The sequence below is a fragment of the Cardiocondyla obscurior genome, linkage group LG01, assembly GCF_019399895.1.
Source record: "Cardiocondyla obscurior isolate alpha-2009 linkage group LG01, Cobs3.1, whole genome shotgun sequence".
In the NCBI taxonomy this organism is placed as follows: domain Eukaryota; kingdom Metazoa; phylum Arthropoda; class Insecta; order Hymenoptera; family Formicidae; genus Cardiocondyla; species Cardiocondyla obscurior.
This window is the reverse complement of record NC_091864.1, coordinates 4,869,625-4,889,145: the sequence shown is the minus strand read 5'-3', so window position 1 is coordinate 4,889,145 and position 19,521 is coordinate 4,869,625. Positions and strand designations below refer to the sequence as shown.

At 35.9% G+C, this 19,521-nt stretch overlaps 3 protein-coding genes across 4 annotated transcripts; 2 read left to right on the top strand and 1 right to left on the bottom strand.

The window, feature by feature from the left end:
• The first annotated feature begins 1,712 nt into the window (after positions 1 to 1,712).
• LOC139101517 (beta-hexosaminidase subunit beta) lies at positions 1,713 to 4,878 on the top strand. Its single transcript, XM_070654723.1, has 7 exons — positions 1,713 to 2,006; positions 2,275 to 2,500; positions 2,965 to 3,086; positions 3,298 to 3,670; positions 3,806 to 4,098; positions 4,233 to 4,495; positions 4,628 to 4,878. Exons 1-7 carry the CDS (start codon positions 1,824 to 1,826, stop codon positions 4,803 to 4,805), a joined length of 1,638 nt encoding a protein of 545 aa, XP_070510824.1. The 5' UTR covers positions 1,713 to 1,823; the 3' UTR covers positions 4,806 to 4,878.
• Positions 4,879 to 5,472: 594 nt separating this feature from the next.
• Positions 5,473 to 8,286, top strand: U4-u6-60k (U4-U6 small nuclear riboprotein factor 60K). 2 transcript variants are annotated; one of them, XM_070667025.1, is made up of 5 exons: positions 5,473 to 5,833; positions 6,151 to 6,714; positions 6,808 to 7,185; positions 7,346 to 7,559; positions 7,635 to 8,286. In XM_070667025.1, the coding sequence occupies exons 2-5, from the start codon at positions 6,189 to 6,191 to the stop codon at positions 8,086 to 8,088; spliced, it is 1,572 nt and encodes a 523-aa protein (XP_070523126.1). In that variant the 5' UTR covers positions 5,473 to 5,833; positions 6,151 to 6,188; the 3' UTR covers positions 8,089 to 8,286. The 2 variants fall into 2 exon arrangements, with proteins under 2 accessions (XP_070523126.1, XP_070523135.1); XM_070667034.1 differs by having other exon boundaries at positions 5,473 to 5,862.
• Positions 8,287 to 9,064: 778 nt separating this feature from the next.
• On the bottom strand, positions 9,065 to 17,014 carry P5cs (Delta[1]-pyrroline-5-carboxylate synthase). The gene is made up of 6 exons (XM_070667013.1): positions 16,424 to 17,014; positions 13,955 to 14,300; positions 11,260 to 11,907; positions 10,349 to 11,166; positions 9,568 to 9,858; positions 9,065 to 9,449 (listed from the first exon to the last, which is right to left on the bottom strand). The coding sequence occupies exons 1-6, from the start codon at positions 16,517 to 16,519 to the stop codon at positions 9,288 to 9,290; spliced, it is 2,361 nt and encodes a 786-aa protein (XP_070523114.1). The 5' UTR covers positions 16,520 to 17,014; the 3' UTR covers positions 9,065 to 9,287.
• Between the last annotated feature and the right edge of the window lie 2,507 nt (positions 17,015 to 19,521).

The window sequence follows — 19,521 nt, the reverse complement described above, 5'->3', positions numbered from 1 at the left end:
CTCATCGTTGATCTTTTCCAACCACCCCAATGGTGGCGCGGTAGACACCGTGGAGCACCCCTTTTGAGACTGGTTCTTCAACGCGCAGTAGCATACGTGGATCCATGTGCTGGCGAAAGTACAGGCAAGTCCAGGATATCAATGTACAATACTACCGGTTATCAAACCTGAAAATATTAAGTTTAACGCTTTAAAAACTTTTAAGGATGCGTTACAAATTGTATATATTTATTAAACTTTCAATTTAATATTTTTATATATTAAATTTTATAAAAGTTTATTAATTTAGTAATAATAAATATAAGACAAACGTTTGAATTAAATCGTCTTAAAAAAAGTTATCTGTACACGTCTTCTTGAGTCACTCGAATCTCTATTCCAACCCTGAATGCACGCTTCACTTAAAGTTTTTTTCTCCCTTCTCCCGATGACCCAGCGTACTAAGCGTCGCAATCAATGAAGCCACGATTAACCGAGCAGTAGCGTATCGTTATGGAATTGGATTAAAACGATCTCTTATGATACTTAAAGTACTAAAAGTTATACTAAATATATGTACGACGATGATGCATGCGTTGTAAAAAAAAAAAAAAGAATTTACGACGTATCTAACAATCGACTAACATCGGTTTCCGATTACGTATTAATATTAAGTTTGCTTTTAAAATTTATCTTGCATTTTAAAACGCTATTATAACACATGCTTTATACTATAAATACATTTTGAAATGCACTAAAGTAAAATATACAACAAAAAAATTTTACGACTTACAATTTTTTTTTTTTCAAGTTTAAGATGTTATAATAACGCGACACTATAATTGCTAGGTGTACCTGTTCTAGAGTTTTATAATCTCGATTAAAGAATTGCTATAATTTGTAATGTAAAAATTAAATACAAAGCAAAAAAAAAAAAAGAAATATCGATTATTACGCTGTAATAATAATTCATAATGACGATCCCGAAGCGATCGAGAAACCATTGACCTTTGCACTCGACTGTTTGTAACTTTCTGGTAATATTACGATACAGTTATGATAAAGCGATCTCTTGCCTACAAAATGCATGGCATTATTATAAATATAGTCGATAAATTATTTTCTCCCTATTATTAAAAAGAAAAGATATTAATCAATTTAAAATTATAAGATCAAACAGATAACACATTGCAATATTTTATCAGTTAAAAAACACATACGCGCAATCAAATTAAACACGTAAATAAAAAGAAAAAAAACAAGAAAAACATGTAAACTTGAGATAAATTCAAGAGTAATTTTTTTAAACGCAAACAAAACACTTCTTATTATATCACCTTTTGATAAGAATATTATGAATTTGTCAACATAACCAATTATCTCACACGATGCAATAATAACTGTAATAAAAGATTAGATTGGTTTCAAATGATTGACGTCACTGTATAATTAATTAAAATTATATAAAATATAAATTAAATTAACGCAAGAGAGAGAAAAAGAGAAATTAAAATTAATTAACTCGAGTGATTTATCTAATGATTTATTTGTTTTATTCCGCAATATGTTTTTTCTTTTATGCAGTTGAGATTTAGGGATATATAGAAATCGATAGAATGACTTGTTTTCTATTTTCACTTGACCGTGAGGCTCCCTCGGGGGACTAAAATGATAAAACTAGAGTGACGCAGGCTACTAAGGTCGTTACCACTGTCACGTTGTACATACATGCATTCTCCGGCATCCTCTGATCGTCACTTCGTCAGTAGACGTTTACTACTCGTTGGCGTCGCATCGTTCTTCGATCGTGCACTTGAATCATTCTCTGCGACTGAGCGATAGCCATGCGGAGCCGTGTTTGCATTATATTAGCCCTGATGGCCATCGTATCTTCGCAAGTCTCTTCGCTGCATTCGGATGCAGGTCCATGGGTTCAAGCCACAAGAGGCGAACTATGGCCTATGCCGAAAATACGTATGGTCAAAGAAGACTTCCATTTATTACGACCATCAAACTTCGATTTTCGCGTAAGTCCTCTTACTCATATTATTTTTATTTTAATTACGTCAAATCATTATATTATTTTGGTGGTTATTGTAATATTGTTGGATTAGAAAAAAACAGCAATGATAAAAATAAAAAAAATTAATAGTTTTAAATAAAAATAAATTATTTTTTTATGGTAAATATGTAGTTGAACGCCCTCATCTTAGATTTTCTTCGAAATTGGAAAAGGGGGAGGCGTAATACTATATTATATTTACCTCGATAATTAATTATTTTTTATTCGCAAAGGTGAACGGCGAGATGTGTGATATCGTGACCGAGGCGATAGAACGGTATACGAGAATTATTTTAACGGAAGCTAGGATAGCAAGGTTAGTCACGGAAGGCCAGCCAAGAACATCAGTTCGAGACGATCCTCACTTTAAAGGCACTCTTGAAGCTCTAAGCATCCGTTTATTGCAACCTTGTGAACAAAACGGCGAACATTGGCCACATTTGTACATGAATGAATCTTGTAAGTTTTGTACAAAATTAAATCTACTTTTCTTTTTTCAGTTTACTGATAACAGAAAATATTATAAAATTATACACGTATATACTTTTTCCCCTTGTATGGTTATATTTAGACTTGTTTGAAACAATGATCGATCAATTTATAAGTAATCGTGAAGCGAATTACAATTAATATTCTTCTATTAAACCAAGGAGCTTGCTTTATATTACAGTGCAAAATGAATGTAGATCGAATACGCTCAAAACTTTTGCACGAATTGTATGTAATCAGTAAACGATAGAAACAAAGATGAACAACTCTGATCGGCTTCCTAATTTTTTTTTTATGTATAAAGCTAAATACTGTGAGCTTGTTATTACTGCAACAGTTCATTGAATTAAATTCTATAAACTTATTCATGCCCATCTTCATTGACCGAGTAAATTTAGTACGATGTAAAACAATGCGATATGTACTTCTTACAGATAAACTTGAGATAAACGAAACTTCATCAGTTGCCGTTCTATGGTCCGAATCCGTATGGGGAATTCTTCGTGGTCTCGAATCTTTTTCACAGATATTAGCACCGTCCGGCGATGGTCCAAGCGTAAGTATTTAAATAAATATTTATACCCCTCTATTTTTTATGCATATATTTCTCATAAAAAAATATCAATAATACTCGTTCCGATTTAATGAAACTGATTAATGGAAAAGCCTCACTTTCAATGTGAAACGTATACGGCTTCTTTTACATTCTTCAGTGATATTTCAGATAAAAGTTTGAACGATTGCATTTAATCGCATATTACTTACAGTTGAAAGTAAAATGCCAGACTATTTTGGACGAACCAAAATTGCCGCATCGCGGTCTCTTGCTCGATACCTCTCGTCATTATCTACCCCTATCTGACATATTGTTGACACTGGACGCTATGTCGTACAATAAGCTAAATGTCCTTCATTGGCACATCGTCGACGACAACAGTTTCCCTTATCAGAGTACCAGATATCCCGATCTGTCCGCCAAAGGCGCTTATCATCATTCGATGATCTATACGCCTAATGACGTACAAAAAGTTGTTAATTATGCGAGATTACGGGGGATTCGAGTTATGCCCGAGTTCGACACACCTGGACACACTAGATCATGGGGTCTGGCCTATCCGGAATTCCTAACACCATGTTACGGTAAATAAAGAGAAAATTATTTAATTATTAATCAATCGCATTAATTCAATAAACGCTGCACATGTTAAAAAGTAGTTTTTTTTTTTTTTTTTTTTTTTTAAGCAATGTACATTAACTCATTTGTATATTTTTTAGATTCTTCGGGAAAATTGAATGGTAAACTAGGTCCAATGAATCCTACAAATCCAGCTTTATATGACTTCGTACGAAATTTGTTCTCCGAGATAGTGCAAGTATTTCCAGATCAATATCTCCATTTAGGCGGCGACGAAGTACCTTTTGATTGCTGGGACAGCAATCCAAGAATTGCTGAATATATGAAGGAGCATAATATGTCTAAGAAGTACGAGCTACTAGAGAACGATTATATAGCTAAGGTGCTCGTGATCAGCAGTTCCTTAGACGCTAACACTATTGTGTGGCAAGAGGTAATTGTTTTGCTTTTTTTTTATTGCAAAAATTTAATTATTAAAAACGTAAGCGTTAATGCTTATAAAATTATTATTACTATAATTATTAAACATTTTAGTACATAAAAATATGTAAATTGTATGGTTAATAGGTTTTTGATAACGGAGTTGTGTTACCTGAAAGCACTGTAGTGCACGTTTGGAAATTGCCATTCTGGCAACAGGAATTAGAGAGAGCGACGTTGGCAGGACATCCAGTTTTGCTGTCATCTTGTTGGTATTTGGACCACATCGCTGGTGGTGGTGATTGGGAAAAGTATTATAATTGTGATCCTTTTGATTTTGCCAATGCAGCAAATGCCACACATTTAATGCTCGGTGGCGAGACTTGTATGTGGGCAGAATTCGTCGACAAGTAAATTTATTTCTTCTATTTTTCTTTTTGTTTTGTTTGTTTCTACGCAAATATATAAATATAAATTATTTCTTTTTCTTAAGAAAATTATTCTAAAGTGCACGAGCATTTTCACTGAGCTACTGTTTTCAGGAATAGCGTGCATCCAAGGATTTGGCCACGAGCAAGTGCAGCAGCCGAACGTTTGTGGAGCTTCAACAAGCAGGACAATAATATCGCTGCTCAACGCCTAGAAGAACATGCTTGTCGTATGAATAGACGTGGTATTCCTGCTCAACCACCAAATGGAGCAGGGTTCTGTGTAACATAGCTAGTTTTATTTCAGTAGACATTAATAACAGAATGTATGTACAAGAAATATAAGTCCTTGTTTTACTCACTTATTCATCGTTATCACATGAACACGTGTATATCATTTTTTACAGTTAAAGTAATATAAGAATCCATACTTTTTTACAAGCTAATCGTATAAATTTGTACGTAATGCTAATTTTTAACACGTATATAATGAAATTCAAAACGGAAAAGTGCTATAATTTATATTAAAATTTGTGTCGTCTGTTAAGATAATAAAAAAATTATTGTAAATACAATATATTACAATTGCTCTATTGTAATTATATATGTATTAATTTGTTATCATTGTAATATATGCGTGTTATAAACTGTACAAATATTTATTTATTTCTTTTGGAAAGAATGGAATGGTGTAGTAGGGCTAAGAACCCAACTCGGAATCGCGGCTTCCACGCGTGCAAATGCAGAGGCTCGTCCGTGTGAAGCCAGCGCTTCGGCTGCCGTCGGATAAAGAAAAAGGCTAGAGCTATACATTGTCTGTCCTACTCTTTCGCGGCGTCGCCGGCAGTTACCGCAGATCCGCGAAAGAGTAGAACAGACAATGTATAGCTCTGTCTTTTTCCTCTATCCGACGGCAGCCGAAGCGCTGGCTTCACACGGACGAGCCTCTGCATCTGCACGCGTGAAAGTCGCGATTCCGAGTTTGGGCTCTCTGCTGTAGGGTTGTCTCTTCGCCTGGCACATAAATGCTCGTGAGGGGAAGAAGGCGGATACCTACACGAGGTAGTGTTGGGAGCGTCGCGAAAAACTAGAACCACTGGAGACAACATATTCTCACTTTCTCAGTGCAGTGAATTGAACAAAACTGTTTTGAATTTCTCAATCATCAATATATGATCGCATGATTAAATTGGCATCTTTATTTAATTGTATTGAAGATTAAATATTATTTATTTGATTGTTAATGTGTTTCTTACTAACAAAAGAGTAACTTCGTAAAACATTTTTACACAGTAAAAATGAAATTGTATGTGAATACACGTGAGTAACATGTACTGCAACGTATAAATGTAATTAAATATTATTTATACAATATACAAATGTTTTAGATATATAAGTTGCGAAACTTTTTAAAATATGTGCAAATATTGTACGGAATTATGAATTTATTCGTTAAGTTTTAATTGCACAACGTAAATATTAGCATTAAAGTACACGCTGTTGGTTAGGTTAGATTTTTGCTTTGCCTTTGTAACAATATAATTTTAGTTACTGTTCAGTCACTTTATTTCAATATTTCATTGTAAATCTGAGATATAAACTTGTTTTAATCATAATAATATATAATTTATTTATAGCAAAATAAGATCACAGAGACAACAATCGATCTTTTAAGATGTCCGACGACGAGGATTTAGTTTACGTAAAGAAACAAAAAACTGTTCATTATGGATCCTTGGAAGAAGCGGAACGTGTACGACTTGTTGCAGCAATCGAGTCTGCAGATGAAGAAAAGGAAATCACAAATACAAATGATATTGTTAATGTTTCCATCTCAGGGGGAAATATACATATCTCAAATGAATATATGGAGCTGGAGGATGAAATGTCCAAAGATCGACAGGCATTGCTGGAAGAATTTGAACGTAGGAAAAAAGCCAGACAAATTAATGTATCTACAGATGACTTTGAAGTAAAAAAGCATCTAAGACAATTGGGAGAACCAATTTGTTTATTTGGAGAGGGTCCAGCAGATAGAAGGACAAGATTAAGAGAATTATTAGCCAGTGTGGGAGAAGATGCTATTAAAAAGAAACATGAAGAAGAAGATAAACCATCTCATCCAATTGAGAAAGATACAGAGTCAACTTGGTATCATGAGGGTCCTGATTCTTTGCAGATTGCACGATCATGGATAGCAGGTAAAAAAAATTATACGGTATTCAACTTTTATAAAAATGTAAATTTTTGAATTTTTAAACAGCAGACTGTACCTAATTTGTATGTATTTATAGCATATTCATTACCCAGAGCAAAAGCACGGCTAGATAAAGCAAGGGAAGATCTTTCATTACCAGCTGCAACTCGTACTGCAAAAAGACAAGAACTTTTGAAGAAGCTGCAAGCATTGAGCATTCATTGCTCTCAAATCGGCGACAGAAGACCTATTTCTTTTTGCCAGTTCAGCCCTAATTCTAAAATCCTTGCTACAGCTTCATGGTCAGGCTTATGCAAGTTATGGTCTGTACCCGACTGTACTTTGTTACGTACTTTACAAGGACACAATTGTAATGTTGGCTGTATTGTTTTTCACCCAAAAGCTACGATAACCGAAGATGTGGTAGGTGATAACGCAGGGCAAACCTGCGTGTTAGCGTCCTGTGCAGGAAATGGTATGCATAACATTATAGTAATAGTTGCCACTACTATTTATTAGAATTCATAGTAGTGACTGGTTTTTTAAATCAAGTCTTTTTTTTTTTAAGTTTTTTTTATATAAAGTTATATGACATTATGGTAATACTATTTAACTATACATGAATTTTATAACAGGCAGTGTAAAATTATGGAGCGGTGGTACTGGCGAAGAACCATTGGCAGAAGTGGAAGGACATGAACCTCATAGAGTGTCAAGGATAGCCTTTCATCCGTCTGGACGATTTCTTGGTACTTGTTGTTACGACGCATCTTGGCGATTGTGGGATTTAGAGCAACAAGCGGAAGTTCTTCACCAAGAAGGTCATGCTAGAGCTGTACATTGTATTAGGTATATATTTCTTTACATATACTTATTTAAATTATTATTAATATATTTTTTTAATTTGTCTGCATATTTATTTAGTTTTCAATGCGATGGAAGTGTTTGTGCTACTGGTGGTCACGATTCATTCGGCAGAGTATGGGATTTGCGGACTGGTAGATGTATAATGTTTATGGAGGGTCATCTAACATCCCTTTTCGGTATCGATTTCTCGCCAAACGGTTTTCATATAGCAACGGCGAGCGAAGATAACACTTGCAAGATATGGGACTTGCGAAAGAGAACTTGTATATACACGATACCAGCGCATACTAATTTGTTGTCTGACGTGAAGTATCAGAGAACAGAAGGACAATACTTGGTTACTGCATCTTATGATAATACAGCCAAAATTTGGTCCAACAAAACATGGCAGCCTCTCAAGATGTTACCAGGTCACGATGGAAAAGTCATGTCCGTGGATGTGTCGCCCGATCATAAATTCATTGCAACTAGTTCCTACGACAGAACTTTCAAATTATGGGCTCCAGAATAAAATGTAAAAGAATAATTCTATTTAAAATCAAGCTGAAGATATAAAATTTGTCTCAGTATCACATAAAAAATAATATTGCTATACATAAAATATTTATGTGAAAATATCTCATTTGTCATATATATTGTAATTTCATAGAATGTAAAGTACTATATGAATTTTATATTTTAAATATAACTTGTAATTCTTTATGTTAAATTTTTATAAAAATTAAACATCCATAATTTTTTTTGGTTTATATTGACAATATATTTTTTAAAATTCTTTTTTAATATGCAATGTATTTGATTGCATTCAAAATGTGCAGAAATATTATTAACGTTTATATTGTGTTTTAGAGAAATATGTCTTCCGTGAAATAGGTTTTATAATCGCGTATAAACTTTCGACGTTATTTATAACTAGGGCACCTGCCTGTTCAATAGCATACTACTGCTGTGCCGACGTTTATATCCTCAACAAAGAGTCGCAAACGTGTTAACTGCAGGATCCGAACTCTCGTACCTAGGTTTGTTAAGTGCATTTCAAGATGAAAGAGCAAGACGCTACTGTTACGATATTAATAAACTTTCATTGAAATTTTGTAAGGGAGAGAACGATAATACATCCTTTAAAACTTCTGTTACAAACTTCGCATACTGACAAAACTACTTTTTCCATTTAACAAATATTTTACCTTTTTCCATTCTTAATTATATTCAAGTATTTTTTATCGAAGTATATTTTATTAACATACATTTTTATTTTATTTTATTTTTTTGAATTATTTGTAGTAAAAATAAAATATAAATAAAAAATAAGTTTATAATAATTTATAATATTAATTTATTAATATATTATTAGTAAATGAAAATTATATTTTTATGAATTACGTAATTACAATTATTCTAAATATCACAGCTATCACATAGCTATGACGTCGGGCTATCCTTTTCTACATACAAGTTTGTTAATATAAATGATATCGGTACAATCGTAACTTTTAATTTTTATTCGTTGCATGTCCAATGTAAAAGATTATTATACAAGATAGTACTTTATTTGATTTATTCGTAATCAATCATGCCCGAGTTTTTTCGATTTTTATACTTTCCAACATCTCACATGTACTATTTTTTTTTTCTTTTTTTAAGAAAACTTATTTTTATTTTATAAACGATTATAGCTATTTTAAAATCACAAAATTTCAAATAATTGATTCATGTTGTCAGGGGTAAAGGTTGGTGAAGCCAAGTTCTACTACCTCCTTCGGCGAAATCTGCAGCCGCGTGTCCATCACCTTTCAAAATCCATTTCGTTGTCAACAGCCCGTCTACTCCCACCGGTCCACGTGCATGGATACGTGCCGTGGAAATACCGACCTTTAAAAAACAAATTGCGTGTACAATTTTACGGATACGTTGATAAAAATTATGTATAATTAATTGTAGATATTCTTTATTCTTTAACGAGAAATCAATTTTGTGTGAGGAATATCACCTCCGCTCCAAGACCAAATCTGTAACCGTCGGCGAATCTGGTGCTGGCGTTGTGGAAGACACATGCACTGTCTACCTCTCGTTGAAAATGCGCCGCTGTGCTGGTTTGCTCAGTGACAATGGTATCGGTATGACTACTGCCGTATTTATGAATGTGACTGATAGCATCGTCGACGTCCGAAACTACTTCTACAGTGCATTCGAGTGCACCGTACTCGATTCGCATACTTTTTGCGGCAGGCGGACCAAAGGTTAGCAACTCTCTTAGTTTTGGACCAGAATTGATTTTCACCTGGAAAATATTCTTTTACTATACATCTTAAAAATACATTTATAACCGACTTAATGTTAATAAAGCTTCGGTTACGATCAATATAGAAAGAATTTTAATCAATAGCAAGAACGAAACAACGAGTAATAAAATATAAAATTAGTACGTAATAAATTTTCTTTCGTTTATGTTTCAAGAAAGAATGGAAAAAGTGGGAAAGATCAAGTTCTTCTATTTCGCCTCAAAGGAACCAATATATATCTTAGTGTAACTTGAATACAAACTTTCAACATTTTGTAAAACCTCGATGAAAAGTTCTTGATGAAAGTTTTTACAAATGTGAAGTATACGAAATACTGCTGTGCGACACGAACAAGAAACCAAAAATAATTTTTTTTTATTCTTTAAAACGTAATTACTATTGGTGAATCTTTTAATACTTAAAAAAAAATCAAGTAAATCCTTCTGTTTTTTATTTTTAATATATCTCAACCAAAGAAAGCTGACTCACTCCTTCTTTATGCAGCGTGCTGCATACGTCACTAAAGAAACTGCTGCTCATAAGGCTTTCGTGTATCAGCAACGTCTCCATAGCGTTGCACGCAGCGGGATAGTCGCACTTGGAATCTCTGATGATTCTTATGGCTTTCGCCAGATCCGCATCCTTGTCGATGTAAACGTGGCAGATACCTTCGGCGTGACCTAAGACAGGTATGTGCTTAGATTGCTCTTGGATAGTACGAACTAAGTCCGAACTACCACGAGGAATGATTAGATCTATATGTTTTTCCATCGAAAGAAGATCGCCAACGTCCTCCCTCGTGGATACGAGTGAAATAGCGTTCGACGCGCCGAACTTGTCGAGTGCCTCCTTCACGAGCATCGTCAGATATTTATTGCTATGGGCTGCTTCTTTGCCGCCCTTCAGAAGAAGCCCGTTAGCGCTGGACATGGCCAGAGCGGCTACTTGCGGTAAGCTGTCCGGCCTGGATTCAAAGATCACCAACAGCACCCCGATGGGCACCGTTATCTGCTCTAGTTCCAGACTATCGGCCAATCTGGTCCTACGAAGCACGCGACCTACATTATCCAATGAATCGTCAGCGATCTGATGCAGGCCGGCACTGAGAGATTTAAGCTTCGCCGGTGTTAGAGACAATCGCGATAACAGAACTTTTGCTAGATTTTTTTTACTCGCGGCCTCCAAATCCAGCGCGTTCGCCGCTAGGATGTCGGACTGTTTCGACTCAAGCAAGCCTGCAAGGATTTTAATGCACTCGGCCCGTTCCTCAGGTTGTAATGCTTGTAGCAGTCTACTACCAATGCGGGCTGAAATTTTATTTTCATTAAAAAATATATACATATGTAATAATTTCGAGGAAAATAGCACACTTTTTATGAAAAAAAAATTGCAAGTCTCACCATTTTCGGCGACTACTTCGACAGGAGTAGATGAACTGGTAGCCGGCGTAAAGAACGTCCCGATCTTCCTGCCCGACATGATGCTCTTAACAGCCTTCTCCTGCGTGCCGTTGCAAATAACTACCGCAACGCCGCGATCCATTGCCCAAAGAGCGGCATTCACTTTTGAGTCCATACCGCCCGTGCCTACCTTCGATTTTTGTCCGAATTTAATGGTACCTCTCAGATCGGAGCTGAACGTGTGTAACATCTTCGCACCGTCTTGCCAAGGTGGAAGATTATAAATTCCGTCAACGTCGCTCATAAGGACCAGTAGGTCTGCTTGGACCTCGGCCGCTAACATAGCCGCTAAGGAGTCGTTGTCTTTAATGGATATTCCTCGCCTGCCACCACCGCCCGCGACTTCCTCGTCGACATCGGGTGGCGGAGACACAGCATCATTTGTATTGATGATTGGTACAATGTTTAAGCTAATCAGCTCGCTCAATGTGCTAAAGAGATTTTTCCGTGTCTCCTCGTTATAAAAGTCGGGCTTGGTAACCAGGACCTGAGCGATCTTCACTCCATACTGGGCGAACATCGCGTCGTAGAGAGACATGAGGCCTGATTGACCAACTGCGGCAGCTGCTCTAGGTTCCAGCATGGTTCCTAAAAATATTTAAGTTATCAATTATCCAGCATTTAATTTTTTTTAATAATAAATAGCAAAAAATCTATAGCATAATTGAACAAGTTTTAAGAATAACAAAAAAGAAAAACGGTTTTTGATAAACAATAAAACGAAAGTAAGAAAACAAGTGGGCGGACAATTGGCGAGACATCGAAGAAAATTGCTCTCGAACATGCGCATCGATCGAAAGATGCACTCGACAAGATTCGTAGGACAAATAGAATTCCACAGAGATTCGTTGTCGAGCAGTTGTTAGCTCAATCTATATCTATATATCTATATCTATAGATAGACAGACCGGACATTGCAGACTTGGCAGGCTGCCTAGATAGATATTTGAAACTACTATCAGAACGTTAACACTTCTCGCTTGGGTATTCTTACAGACAGTTCAATTTATGGACGATCGACTGTTTCTTCTTTCCAGAATTTTCAAACGGTTATTTATCATCTCAAGAAAGAAGCTTGTTAACGTCTCTTCAACAGCTTGGCAGTGCAATTTATTGAAGAAATATTTTACCCTCTTCCGCTATATATTTCAAATGGCGGATGTGCTCTTTTTTTTTTAATAATTCTGTAATTCTGTAATAACTAGATAAATATTAAAATGTATGACCCAGTTTTTCCTTAATTGATTCGTTCGCCTGTCTCGTAAAAATATTAATGTCCCATTTGTGAATTGTTTATGCTATACTCTTGGCACATATATACCGCGTCAAATCAATGAATCGTTAGTGAAGAATAGCCTTGATTGTAATACCAATAAGAGCATTTCTATCACGTATATCAAGGGGGAGAAAATTCGTTACCGAAGAAGATAGAGCTATTGTTCTTTCTGAAAATCAATGCATATTAAATGCCCCCGTGAAATATTCGTTTCTATATAAAAACGATAATTCAACGAATCAATCATTACTCGCGTCGCGACGTCGCAATTTTATTTATTAAAATTTATTGGAATATTCCCTTTTTTTTCATACATGTATTAATAATAAATCTTTCTGACGTCAGAGAGTTTATTTTCACTCGAGTTAACATTTTTAATAAAGTATTAGAGATATAATTTACTTTGTTTAAAGACATATGGTATCATTGTCATATGTAATGCTGTTTGAGGAAGCTGGTTTATAATAACGTCATCTCGTAACATATGCAAAATGATCAACTGTGCAAGTTACGTATACTAACGATTACACGCTTGAAAGTAATACGTGTAATAATGCTGCTCGCGTAAACTCTGAGCGAAAATTGCATGAATAAAATAAAGTGCATTTTTTCAACCGTATTATAATCCCTTTGTGCGCACGACTTACGGCGTATATCGTTAATCAGAATTATGAAAATGTTATCGATCAGAAGTGTTATTCGTCTAATCTTTAAAAAAATAATGAGGTACAAGATTATCGCATTTTAATTTCAATTACGCTAATGGAAATTTATCCGTGTACGTTTATATGAAATTCGCCTCTTATCATTGATGCATGAAAATATTAATTAAACCGAGCGTCTACCGAGTGCGTCGCATCCTAGATATTGTGTCAGATGGATGAACGTGTGTGCAAGGGAACATGAAATTGGTACGGCATAGTCCCGCGCTAATTACCGCGTCCAGCATCGGCATTTGAGTGGCCCATCTTAAGAAGAGGGTAAAAGAGACGAGGTTCATTACTTGTAAAATAGGTCAACTTTAATTTAAGGACTTATGATCAATAGTTCTCGGGAGCGTCAAATTGTCACGTCCAGACAGATTACGCTTTCGCGAGTATACGGCATACGTATAATATTAACAATTTCAAATAACTGAGATAAAGTTGAAAAGAATATCGGAGAAATTAATAATGTCTCCTCGCTAATTAAAATACTAATTGCTTTGAGGCGTAAATAAACAGCTAGCTATTGTAGTTTTTCAACATTATTATAAAGTATAACGTTGAATAATTATCGTGGCAATTGTCTTATTATTTTAACCGGGGTTGAAAATAATTTCCAGACGGAATATAAAATTAAAATTAAAAGATCGTGTACCTGCATGTTCTCGCGTGTGATCCGTGGGGCTCAGGGTCTCCCTCATTGACATAGACATCAAAAGCTCTTGAGTGAGTTTCTGCTTGCCAAAAGCGACCGCCCCGCTGGTCACCATGACGCATTCGCGCCCGTCGATCTGGCATTCCGCTACCTGCTCGACGATAGAGGCCAGACGTCCAAGAGCCAGACCGTGTTCATCCTCTCTCGTTATTACGGCGCTACCGAGCTTGATTACTAGTCGGCGAGCGTATTTCAATTCTGTGCGCTCTGTAAAGGTTTGTTGCCTTCGTGGTCTCTCCGACGTTTGGAGTCCTCTCCGTATGTACCCTTGCGACACCCCGTTACTCTGAAAAAGTTTTTTATGACAAATAAGATAAGGTCGTGATGAGAAAACAGCTGTAAGGAATAAAAAGTGGGAGAGAAAATAAATAAAATTTTTTAAATAAATGATTGTTTTAATGGAAAAGAGGATGTAAAAAAATTGCTTGACAAGCACTCGCCATGTGTAAGTAAGATGTTATTAGCAACCAAACTCTGTACGCTTATGCAACAAAGAAGTCTGGCATTGTTGGAAAGTTTAGAACCTTCGTTGAAGAAATTATCAAGTTTTAACGCTATAAGACGCTAGTAAAGATTAGTGAAACCGTGAGTAAGAGGCTGTCTGCTCATTCTTAGATCAATTATATTCATTTCGGCATAATTACGCGATATGTTTAATAAAGTTTGCAAGAATGTTTGGAATTAAATTACGTCCGTAAGCAAGAAAAATTGTTTTTGTTCTCGTAATCATTGAATTGGTCAAAGCACGAGGCGCGTGGTATTTTCCAATCGTTGCTTAAGCATAAAAATTATCATTGTATCTTATCTTTATACGTAATAATGTTACCGATTCTTCATTTTTACATTTAATAATTAAAATATTCATCGTTAATGTAACGTCTGCATTTTCAAGTTCAGTGCGCAATATAAGACAGATTTGATTTCAGACTTTCTTAAATTTTTATTTGCACCTTTCGCAGTTACGAACATAATATTAATTAACAAGCGTTTTATTAATGTTTAAGTTTATTTTAAAATTACATCTTTAAAGAACCAAACCTGTCATATTTGACAGATATTAAAGATTTAATCTTTGTCGAGCTGTTTGATAGGAATACAGGTTTAATTAGAATGTATATCGCTATTGCCTCTCATACCGATAACGATCTTTTCAGTCAGCGAGAAATAATTTTATGATAATAAATTACTTAAAAATTTCCATAGAAAATGACTAAGTATCAAATATCTGTTTACGATTTGTTTGCATGATTTTCCGTATCTTATTTTCTCACTGTAAACCAGATAACGCAATTAACTCAGAATCTTGACAGAAAACATTAGTTTCTCGTGTACTTCCCACGTTCATCAAGACGTTTCATTTCGATACAAAAACAAACACAATTACTTGTGACATAAACGCGTATTTCGCAAATACAAAGATGTTCCGTTACGCGATTACCAATTGCGCGTTATAAATCATATCGTAACCCGCTTATCTTTGCGTTCTATTTTTATATATATCAGTTCCTGGCTGTATATTACTCGAGACAGAGAAAAAAAAATGCAATGTTTCGCGCGTACATCGCTATGTAATTTCATTTACAAAATTAGTAATTGATAAGTGCGCAGGCATATTTTCTGCAAAATTTGACGTTATTAATGCGTAAAATACTTTACAACGACGGTAAAAAAGAAGAATTAAGTACCTGTATACATGACAAATTCGGAATCGTATTATTATATTAACATATTATTATTATTTACCCATTTCTAATCATTTAAATCTTTATTTTTAAACATGTATGTCTATCTTGTCGCGTGCATACTGTATTTTATATTAATAACAGTAAGTGTCATCCGACTTGGATTCGATGGACATCCAGCGTTATCGCTGAGGCGCGTCGTGTGTATTATCACGCTTCAGCTTGGCCACATAAAAACGTAACACGTACGAGCAAATCGATGCCTCCCTATAAATCGCGCAGGTTATCGACGAAATCGGTCATTTTTCACCTTATGGACACGTTTATATGCACATTCGACTGATAGCGGACGAGCGAACACGTTTGTTTCCGGGAGACCAAGTTCCATCGACGGACAACTGTCTGTCACATTGCGTGTCCGTATCGGTGGTGTGATGTAATAAAACTCGTTACACACGTCGGTGCACATTGTACTCTTCTTAACAACGTTTCGAAACCACCACGGCATTACATGCTTCACGGGCTCGGAAAGACGATACCCTGAGCGTATGGACGTAATAAGCTTTAAAACGCTGCGCGTATATAAAGTCTGCGAGCGTAGAACCGACGTAAAGCTGTGCCTCGCGAATTTATAACCAATGCTACTAAATTTATCTTTTTTTACATATGTACCATTTTACCGACAATAAATGCGGCGACAGAAGTCATGCATAGTAATTTCACGTACTGTTAGCTGCGGTAAGTGCTGCTCCAGCGATGAAGTTAGTCTTCGTGGCGCGTTGCCGAGTCGAGCGGATCTCGTTAGTAGCAAAATCGAGTACATGACTGTTCTTCGGTAATCTTCTTGCGAAGCACAATTAATCCTGCCTGACTTCCCCTCTCTCTTTCTCTCCCAATTGATTTTCAAAAATTTCCGGTACTGGAAGTCGTCATTTGGCAAACTTGCGCCCGAGTATTATCGTCTAACGACCACCTATTGATTCTGCGACGTATCACCGGTAACTACTCGCGTAAAAAGGTCGTTTACTCGACGTAATAAAATCCACCAAAAGGTAAAAAAATATTCAACGGTGTGTTATAGATATTTGCTGGCCAAGGAAAAATAAAAATGTCAATGTACGTCGCAGTAGAGTGATTTGACTTGTTTGCCGATTCTGCCAGGTTGATAGAAGAAGCGGAGAAAATGCAAAAAAAAAAAAAAAAAAAAAAAAAGTGGAGAAAAAAAAATGAAACTGTTACACACGAGATAAGAGAAGAGAGAGACGGGGCTGTCGTACCTCGTCACCGAGGTAGAGCGGTCGCAGCAATGGTCAACGACACACTACTGCTTTCTACACGGAATCACTTTGAAAGACATCGTTATCGCGGCTAGATTAAAGACGCGCCGAGTAAACGAGATACGCCAGGGTAAAAGCCGGAGGTAGGAACCTCTTCGACGATACTGATCCGGACAAGCGTCACTCCCGACCTTAGGATCCATCGTTTTTCCAAGCATTTCCCAATCGCGGTCCCGGGGTTACGCAAAGTCCGAGTTTACGGACGGGAATCGCTTTTGTGCGAACCGCCTCGGCAGTGAACTTCGACCTCAAAGATTGCGAATCGAGCAAACAGCGGCCGCTGATAACATGCCCATTCTTTTTCTACTTTGCGTCACGAGCCGATCTAAATTCGATAAAGCGATCAAGTGTTACACGACGCTACCTATTTTATATGTGCGTCGCATATTGCGCAATGTGTATTGGATATTTAAAGGAAAACATATTCCTTACTCCATTTACTCACTTTCTTTACTTGTACAAAATGCTTATCTCGCCGATAGCAAATAAAACTTAATGAAATCTAAAATGTAATTAAAGTGATACGTTTACCCGCATATTAAAGTGCTTGAAACACATATCATTATTGCTCGTGTTTTCCAAGATTCTTATCGGATTTATAACTGACCGCGTGTCATTACGTCATGCATAACGTGATAGATATTACATGTCATTATATGTATGTATACATATACACACTGTGCAATTTATCAAAATTCTTCTCGATCGGCGACACGTAAAATCCAAACCAAGCTTCTCTTATAAAACAATGATTCTTACGAGACGCTACGAAAATGTATCTTTACAAATAAATCGTGCTCGCTTACGCTCCCCGTAGGACAAACATGAATAACATAGAGAACGGATTTCTCTCGTGGGAAGATCAGGTGGAGCAACGAAAGCAAGAAAGTGGGTAAGATAGATTCTAAAAATTCGGCAAATAAAGATACATTTCCATTTCAACGCTTAGCTTAGAGCTTATTTTTACACACAAATTATAATGATGCGTCTTCTTTAACAATCTATATAATATATATATATACAAGCGATAAGACATCTATTCCGTATTCCGCGAGCTATTAAATGTGCGAGCGAGGGTTATTCTTGTTATTTTATTAATAAAATCAACGATGTCACGGTAACGTTGACTGATAGCACGAAATTAATTACCTGCTCAAATTACTTCTGAGTAAATAAGAGCGTGTAATTTATACGTATATAAATGGCGCAGAAATTTTCGCAAAAGTGATCTATCAGCGAAATAAATCCGTCAATGAAGAGACCTGTCAGCCGAAAGAGTGACAAGCGAATAATCGAAAGTCATCCTTCTTGCTCCTGCTTTTAACTTATAAATAAATCCCCTTTAGAATCCCTTGTCGCGAGTAGCTTACAAGCTGAATGGAAGCTCGTACAAAGGGATATATAATACGAATACTTTAGCAACGCTGTCCGAGTCCGATAAAATCCCTTTAACCGTGTTCTTCCTCGTATAATTCTTGAATAAACTTGAATAAATCTCTAGTCGCTTAGCTCATGTTTATTAACGGACTCTCTTTAACAGATTTAATGAACAAACTTGTGTTTTGCGGGAATAACGTATTACTTTGGTCAAGAAATTCGGTTGATATTAACCCCGAGGAATCTCAAATATCTTTGATAAACGCTGGCCCGTGAAATTGTTATACGATCGAGTAATTATTTCAAAATAACGTAACAATTCATAATTTGACTTGTAAAACAAATCGCTCTTTGTTTTTTACAGATTTATGCAGCCTACGCGTAGAAAAAGCAGCAAAGCATGCGCACGTTCATAATGCAATTTGCGCACCTGCGTCTGACAGTTAATTTCGGTAAATCTGTGATAGATTATAAATCACACGACATAATATGTCCTGCGCGCCGATATCGACATCCAGTACGTCCTTCTCATTATCAAACGTATTGTACATGCGGAACTATCTACTCGTTATTGTCAACGATCTGTCTCGATTGATAGAGAAGTGTTTCAATGCCTTCGATAGTTTACTAAGTATCGATTTGTCGGTTACGTGACGCCAATCCCAATTGTTACGCTTTATCTATTAACTTTTATATTTGTCACTTGTAAGCCAAGAAACAATAAAGATGTCTAAAAAGCATTCGTTTATTCATTAATTAAAAATAAGCGGAAAAAAAGATGACTTTTGATTATTTGCAGGTCATTCTTTTTTTTTGGTCTTTTTTTTTTCTTTTACAGCTGATTTGTCTCGTCGATAAAACCTTTTTATAACTTTGCCATCCATATACGAATTATGCATTATGAACATCCAAAGCTGTCTAAATGTCATAAATTTACCGGCTAAAAGATAAGAGGATAATATAATTTTATATCCTCATTTGAATGTGGGATATAAATCCTGTACAAATCCCTCGTGATGGCGTATCGAAAAGTTGATAGAGAGCAGATCGCGATTTTTGTTACAAATATTTGAATTTCCACCGACCCAACTCTGGTGCAATTTTAGTTGTG